Source organism: Miscanthus floridulus, chromosome 15, assembly GCF_019320115.1.
Source record: "Miscanthus floridulus cultivar M001 chromosome 15, ASM1932011v1, whole genome shotgun sequence".
NCBI classification, from domain to species: domain Eukaryota; kingdom Viridiplantae; phylum Streptophyta; class Magnoliopsida; order Poales; family Poaceae; genus Miscanthus; species Miscanthus floridulus.
Genome location: NC_089594.1, coordinates 10,601,705 through 10,610,255, shown reverse-complemented (window position 1 = coordinate 10,610,255; position 8,551 = coordinate 10,601,705). Strand labels below are relative to the sequence as shown.

At 40.8% G+C, this 8,551-nt stretch overlaps 1 protein-coding gene across 1 annotated transcript; it reads right to left on the bottom strand.

The window, feature by feature from the left end:
- Nucleotides 1-1,510: 1,510 nt before the first annotated feature.
- LOC136509621 (uncharacterized) lies at nucleotides 1,511-7,091 on the bottom strand. Its single transcript, XM_066504363.1, has 9 exons — nucleotides 6,726-7,091; nucleotides 5,815-6,117; nucleotides 4,016-4,078; nucleotides 3,846-3,929; nucleotides 3,610-3,756; nucleotides 2,739-2,773; nucleotides 2,581-2,636; nucleotides 2,399-2,508; nucleotides 1,511-2,126 (listed from the first exon to the last, which is right to left on the bottom strand). The coding sequence occupies exons 1-9, from the start codon at nucleotides 7,089-7,091 to the stop codon at nucleotides 1,812-1,814; spliced, it is 1,479 nt and encodes a 492-aa protein (XP_066360460.1). The 3' UTR covers nucleotides 1,511-1,811.
- Nucleotides 7,092-8,551: the final 1,460 nt, after the last annotated feature.

Sequence of the window (8,551 nt, the reverse complement as noted above, 5' to 3'; positions counted from 1 at the left end):
CTGAATCCATTTTGGTTAGGACACAGGAGTGGTAAAAAGGCAGTGCTTCTGCTGTTGCTCAAGTGCTTGTCAAATGGACTCCATTTCAGCCATAGATATGGAAGGACTACAAATGTCGTCAATCAGTGCTTTTGCCTACCACACAAGCTACAATAGGCACGTGCACAGTCATCAAGCACCTCTGTAGCATATCTGGCATACAACTTGAGGCCAGGAAACAAAGTCAGTATGCACTGTGCGTTGGTCAGTGCGAGGGAGAGGATAACTGATGAGAACCTAAGCTAAGTGGAGAAATGGGAATTATCCTCCTACCTATCTGATCCAGGGTTTTCAATTTCGGTATTGCAAAAATTTCGGCCACCACCGAAACTACCGAATTTCGCGAAATTCGGCCGAAATTTCGGCGAAATTTTTTTAGAGACTAGCACATGATGCTTTTTCTAAAAAAACATTTAAATCTAAACAAATATTAGTATGATTTATGACTACACATCTATTGAATACAAAAATATGCAATATAAACAATAAAAAAATGAGTCTAAAGTTATATAACACATGTATTAGTGTATTACAAAATTTCGGATTTTTCTTTCGGCCACCACTGAAATTACCGAATTTCGCAAAATTTCGCCGAAATTTCGCCGAAATTTCGAACCCTGATCTGATCTTGTTCTCTAAGCTACCTTCCTATTTGTCTATCCCTCCCTCTGCTGTCTCTGTTCTCTGCAGATCACAACTCCAATGACTGGGAAGCCAGCACCAAACATTACAGTGAACATAATGGACAAATTAACTTGTGCTATTGGGGTTAACTACCACTACTCAGCACTGAGTAAAAAAAAAGGCAAATTAAATTGCAGACATTTCCAGTTTTTATGTCTGTGTTGGAATGTCACGAACCATCCATCATGTCAAGTATAGGTTGCACTGTATGTCCATAGCTTTCCACTTGAAGCAAATCTGTATTTCCAGCTTAATCTCCCAGATGGCTGTAAAATTTCTACTCAACAACCAGGCTTTAAAACTTCTACTCAACAACCCTATCTGTACTATGCAAGATGCAGCAATACACAAGACTGACCGAGTACTTCATTCACAGTCACGTGGTATTCTTATCCAAAAAGAATGACCGCTCACATACTACATTTTCATTTGATTAAGTCTGCTATCAATGTTAATCCTAGTTCTCCACAAGTGTCTTCAAAGAATTTTACAAACTCCACATCATTATTGATTTAACTTCTAGAACACATCCAACTTTTAGCAAGCATTACCAATCACTGACCAAAGGAAAGCCTGTAGTAACAGGGACTCACAAAACAATTCCTTCATGCTGCAAACTACGGTATTATTGTTCCTTGAAGATGGATGATCCAAACCACATATTTCTGTATCAGAAAACTAATCCTTCATATGCTCATACCAAATGTGAATCATCCATCCAACTGCTTAAGCAACTGGGAACAACATCCATAAGAAAAGTAAACCAAAAAAGCTAACTGATCTATCCACAGCACCTAAGGTGTTCTTCCCACTGGGACCAGTGACCTTAAGTATCCAGCAACAAGAGAAATAGTGCCTCGCATATTATGCCAAGTCCAAATTTATTTCATAAACTGCGCGCATCAGCACGTCCCAGCAAATGGAGTATTTTTTGTCTTGGGTAAAGAAGTGTAACCAGATACAATTTGGAAGCAGATGCACAATTAAACACCCATACTAGAGTAGACTATCAATAGAGATCCGTGTTATCACCGAAACATTTTCTGTTAGAACCATCAACCAGAGGCTGCTGCATACTCAGAATCTGTTCACTTGCGATAAAGAATGGCGGTAGCATTGGGAGTTATTAATAAGGTCACTAGAGGCATGCGATCAGACGAAAATAAGTTTCCAGGTGGCAAGAATGATTGTTTATCAGTTGCACTGGATAGATAGTATCTTCTGGTTGAACTGAGAGGTCCTGATCGAGGAATGATGTCAATGCACTTTACTTGCACAGTTCCACCTATTTTGACACCGTCCACAGCTGCTAGGTGCAAGGGGATACCAAGAGCTTGTGATAGAGCCTTCATTTGTAAAAGGGTGACATCAGCGTCAAAGGGACGCACAGATTCTTTGCAAAACTGTTACAAAGCCACAAATGCAGAATAGTGAGAGCAATTTGTAAATGGCATAGTATTGGTTAGCTTGGTTCTTCCTTATTAACCAAAAAAAGTTGCCCACATTTTCATTTATAGGGTTTGCATATTTCCATCACGAGAAGGCTAACATGGAAAGCGTGCACATCGTTAATGTTATAAAATTGTTACAGAAGCATAAAAGGAAAACAATCAACTACTTGAAATGAATCAAGCATAAATTCTGAGATGATGGTATAGCAGCCAGAAACACTAACCAAAAGGGCATTTATTTTTTCATTCTGATTCTGACTCACTACTGCTCTGTTGTAGTCCGCTTCATATGTACGGATATGAACCTCTGTCAGCAATCTAAGCAAAGAAAGAACTAACCAAAGAGAAACGTTAGATAGAGAACAAATAAACAAACAACACATCGCAAAAAGCATCGTATCCTCACTCCTGGATGATGAAATTTCCTGTAGACTTATCTCGTAAAGCTCAACAGCATTTAGCCTAGAAAGGAAAAAAAAAATATAACTTTCTGTAAACATAAGTATTATGGCAACAATTGATTACTGAAAGAATTGGATCACTGAAGTAAGGAACAAAGCATACCCATTTGCAACTGAATTGACCAATTGCTCAAACTCCTGAAAGAACATAAAGACATTTGCAGTGACTAATATAATTACTTTGAAGTATAATCTCTGGAAAAGACACTCCTAAGTGATGCATAATGCGGTCTTGCAGCGCCATTCTTTTTTTAGATAAGTACCATTTTATAAACCATAATTTCATCTCTTAGATGTGAAAATGTAAGAAAATGAAAAAAAATGCATACCAGAATGTATGATACATACTCAGATACATGTGATTACTAATGAGCTCTTAAGTTGTTTTGTTCATATACTCCATGTCATCTATGTGTCTGTGCACTCCATCTTGTAAAACAAATTTACCTCTTTTCCCATGTATAAGGAATCAGAGTGCAGGTTTCTATAAAACTGTAAATTACTGTCTATAGAACTGTAAATTCTGTACACATTACATTTTTAACCTCGAATATGCAGGAGTCAGCATTCCATTGCATTAAGAAGAGAAATTTGAAGTAAAACACACCACACACACACCCTATGAAGTTACATACAAAAGAACAACCAAGCATGAATACCCAAAAACTAAAAGCCAAAGCAAGCAGCAGCAAACCCCTAGCCCGGCCATAAAACAGAGAGTCTCATCCCCAGAAGTACTTAAAATTCCTTGAACAGATACACATTACATAATCTCTATGATTCAGGCCATGGGGCACAATAAGTATTTTGGCAACTAATAGATGTCCCACACGATTCTTCGTAAAATCGTAAGGAAAAAAATGTCACACATGATTGTTTTGTGCATAACCGGCTGACCAAATCACTAGGAAAAAAATAGGATAAAACGATCAGGCAATACAATTCATGTTTTTGTAAGCTGTGATAATACTTACTGAAACAACACTTGAGAAAAATGCTTCTGGATTTGAGAAGTATGCATTATTCCAGTTTAAACGACGGAAATTCACTCTGGACCTTGCCACGCATTCCATTAAACGAGTGACCTCAGCTTGACTACTTTGCATTTTCCCAAGGTTTTCCTGATTACAAGCCTAGCATGTTAAGATTTTGTGCAGAAGAAGAAAGCAACATTGTCATGAACAAGATAACTGATATTGGTTCACATTACCAAGTAAGAGAAAAGGAAAGCTCTGTAAAACTGTGACCCATCCCTTCGCATTGGTCTGAAGCACACATAATGTTCACAAAGTATCTGCACAAAGAATGATTTTCAGGTAAGCACAAAGTTCTTAATAATGGTAGTGCTTCTACAGTCAAGTTTACAATGTACAAACAAACCTTGAACTTTTGCTGCCTGAGAGGTTTTCCTGCACCTCCATGAACCAAATGTGATAGTGGCTCCTATGATTATACGAGTTAGCATCACACTAGGCATAATAGTAATTCATAAGATTAAAAGGGCGTACCCAGTGCAGAGAGCTCCCGCTCTCATAAGATTATAAAACTTAAAATTATCCAGATAAGTCATGCTGTGGCAAGGCTTGGAGCACAAGAGTTCACTTCTTTTTACAGGAAATGCTTGAGACCCATATGGCAAAATTAGCTATTGCTTGCAGCAAAATCATGAATCTGTTACAAGATCTCTGGTAGCCAAGCTTTGAACATCTTTTAAAATACAATCAACTTTATGGTTGACGTTTGTGATATTTTTTACTGTACAAATACTGCTGTTTACTGCATAGTGCGTTGTATTTGTTCATGGAAATATTTAAGTTACATTTTTCCAGGGCATGGAAATAAGAATTGTTTTAGTGGGAAAGACTAAATCTGTTTTTGGGGTAACTTTTTCTTAGATAATGGAACAGAAACATCCAGGACATCAAGAGACGCTTAGGCTGTATTTTTCATGTACCTAGAAATCATAACTGGAATATTTAAGCCAACAGACTTAGGATGCTGATTCTGCATGATATAAGCTAACAAAGCCTGGTCATTATTTATCAGTTTCAAAATACATCAATCTTGAAACAGTTCAAAAAAGTTTAGAGTATGTCATCATCACATATTGAATTGCCATTAAAGGGTGAAGCTTATCTAGAAACACAATGGACAGGGTATGATCAGGGCATCACAGGTGTTCAATGGAGAACATTTTACAATGGTATTAATACTTAGTGATAGTTGATGATGCTACGAAATTACAGATGTCAGACAATTGGCATTGAGCACAAAAAAATAAAAACAGTTTCGCGAATAAAATAAAATAAAATAAAATAAAAACTTCACTCTGAAGCAAAAACAATTCATGATTATGGAATAAACAAGTAAATTCAGTTAAGTAGCTTATGAAGCCACAATGCTAAAAGATCCATATGACAAAATGCCTTTGCATGTAAAGGCTAGCTAACTAGTGCTTGCAGTAAACACTATGAATCCATAAGGTCTCTGGTAGCCAAGCTTTCTACATCGATTAAGACACTGAACTTTCTGGTTGACGTTCATAATTTTTTACTGTACAAATTGTATCTGTTCATGGCTTATTTAAGTTACAATTTTTCCCCCACACGAAATTAAGAATTTTTTTTAGTGAGAATGGCCAAATCTATTTTACGAGTAACATTATTTTGATAATAATGAAACAGAAAGATCCAGTCTCCACATGGAGAGATGCTTTAGCCGTATTTTTCATATATTTAGGAAATCATTACTGGAGTATTTAAGCCAAGGCTTAGGACAACTGAAGGAAGGGGTAACTATCCCGCGTTATATAAGCTAACAAAGGCCAAACATTATTTATTAGTTTCAAAATACATCAATCTGCAAACAATCCAACGAAAGTTTAGTGCATATCATCATCCCAGATTATATTGCCATGGACTACCAAAGATTATTTAGAAACACAATGAATATGGTATGATCAGGGCATCACAGGTGTCAACGGAGAACATTTTACAATGGTAACACTTCTGAATACTTGGTGATAATTGTAGTTATTGATGGTATGAAATTTCAGATGTCAGACCATTTCATTGAGCATAAAAAAAAACAAATTCACTGTGAAGAAGAAACAATTCATGATTAAGGAAAATAAACAAGTAAATTCAGTTAAGTAGCTTATGAGGCTACAATATTTGTACCTGACATCCTAGTGCCTCATCAAGAGAATCTGGGGTTACAAAGACGCAGTCAGCATAATTGGACTCGGCAGCATGACGGAGGTATGTCTTCTTGCCATCTAGCAGCTGCTGCCAATTGTGGCGCAGTGAAAAAAACTCCTGTGTGCTGAGCGGCTCACAATCTTGCCGGCCAATATAATGAGGGAGATTTTGTGGATCACTCGAGTACTTAGAAAGAACTTCAGGATCACTCATGAACAGAGAACCCCATCCATTTTCTGTTTTAAATTCGTCCGGCTTTTCATCATCGGAGTCCTTAGAATCCTAGTGAATTACAATCATCAGGTAATTAATATTTTTCCAAAGGGAAGCAAGGAGAACCCAATGACATAATCCCAGTAAATCCATCTATTTTGTTCTGGTCAAATGAGGGCCACATAATCTAAAAAAATACTTTCCAGCAGATATGCACATCACGGCATGCTTTTTGGCATCACGAGATGTCCATTTACACCAAGAACGCACAAAAAAAGAATCCAAATAATGTGCTCAACATAGAGCGAGTTTTCTTTTCAGGAAATGCCAAGGGAAAAAGGAAAACCAAGCCAGCCTGCAATTGGATCAAATCCCTGAAGCAAACCCAAATTACGACAGTCATCTAAACGAGATAAGCATTGCGCAAGAAACCCCCATTCGATGTTGCCGTGGCACACGATTCCGCGACAATTCAAGAACCGGCATTGCTTTTTTATCCCTCCCTCCATTCTTTTCTGTGTTCCCCCAAAATCAAGAACCCACCAATCAAATCGGGAACATGTTCGAACCAAAATTAGCCTACAACCAGCCCAATTGATGAATCCCTCTCCCTCTATCAGAACGCGAGAAAGAATCCCCAAGAAAATCAAGCGCAACTCAAGAACCTCCCAACGCACCGAATAAGAGAGTTTCGGTGCCGCCCCACCGCCGCCGCCGCCACCTCCGCTGCTTGGTGCGCTGGGGTTATACGTGAACGGTTTGGGTGGCGGCGGTGAACGCGGCAACGAAGAAGAGGGCTTCGGTTGCGGCGCGGGGGGCGGTGCTGCTGCTGCGCCGTCGCCGCCTCCGCCGTCGCCGAAGTTGTACGTGAACGGTTCGGGCGGCGATGGTGAACGCGGCGGCGAAGAAGGGGGCTCCCGTCGCGGTGCGGAGGCCGGTGCTGCTGCGCCGTCGCCGCCTCCGCCACCTGCGCTGGTTCCCGCGCTGGGGTTGGACGTCAACTTGAACCGCACTCTCTTTTCTGGCGTTGCCTTTTCTGCCATTCCGCTAGTTTGTTTTTGCAGTTTCTCCCCTAGGTTTCTACGGAATATTGACACGGTACTTCTTGATGGGTAGCCCCTAGTTTATTTATAGCCAGAGGGATGCAATGGGAATTTTACAAGTGGCGAGGTATTTTCTGGAACTTTTGCGGTTATCGTTTATGTGCTGCATAGTAAAGAAATTGTTTGGTGCCGGTGACCTACAAAATTGGATTTTCCATTTTATATTTTTTACGTGATTTACTATAATTTTTTAAAGATTAAACAGAAATAAATAAATAAAAAAGATAAAATCACCGTCGTTGTAGCAAAACCACCGTCCAAAACCGCTTGGGAGGTTATTTGACCGGCTTTGGAAAGTTCAGGGGTAGAAATTCCGGTTTTATAGTTTGGGGGTGAAGTAGTCCACCCTGAATAGTTGGGGGTTATGTAGACTATTTTTTTCAAAAAAATTCTAAGTTCCAGCAACATGTAGTCTATAGAGCCCGATAATGATTCTCCAGGGCGTCCATCACGTGACTCCCGTCCGCACATGGCTTGACCTACATAGGACGGGCTCCCATCTTTCTCAAAAAAACCCACTCCGCTCATCCTCTAGCCCCTTCCCTCAATACGGCTTCTGTTCCATCGGACGTGATGCGCCTCTGTCCGAGTAGCGCCCCCATAGTTTTTAAGGCGGTAAGGCGAGGTGCGGCGCTCCACCCCCTTCCGGACACCTAGGCGAATTAGGCGCACGGCGAGACGACGCCATACATATACTACTGTTCATAATCAGAGCCTCAGAGGCACATATAACAATGACACAAATCAATAAATTAACCTCTCTTATGCAGCAAAGTTCAGACGGCAGAGAGACAAACACTCAAGCATATATTAATTATTCACAGCAATTAGGCAACCACATCAGAAGAGCACACCTGTGAGCTATCCATTCCAACTATAAAACTGTAACACATAAATAGGAGAAACGAACAGAGCAGAGAAAGCAAAGTAGAGCATAGGAAGGAGCAGAGCATGGGAACGAAGCGGAGGAAGAGCAGAGGAAGAAGGGGGAGGAAGAGCAGAGGAAGAAGGGAGAGCAAGAGGAGAGCTGCAGAGCAGCAGAGGAAAGAGGAGGAAAGGACGTAACTGCCAATCGCGCGGTCGTAGAGCAAAGTCGCGGTTGGGGACAGGGCCGGAGTCGATCACGGAGCTGCTCGTAGGTCACGGCGGATGGAGCAGGAGTCAGTCGTAGACAAGGCTGGAGTCACAGACGAGACGAAGTCGCGCTTGTGTAGGCAGGTCACGGATGGGTCGGACTCGCGTGGGGACAGTCGCCTGCGCCACACCGACACCAGATTCTAGGTGCGCCGCCGCCCTCCTCTCTCTTCCTCTCTCCTTCCTTTCCCTCTCCCTCTCTCAACTGACACGATGGGGATTAGGTTGGCGGGAGGTGTAGGCGCGCAACTGCTTCTTTTCGCACC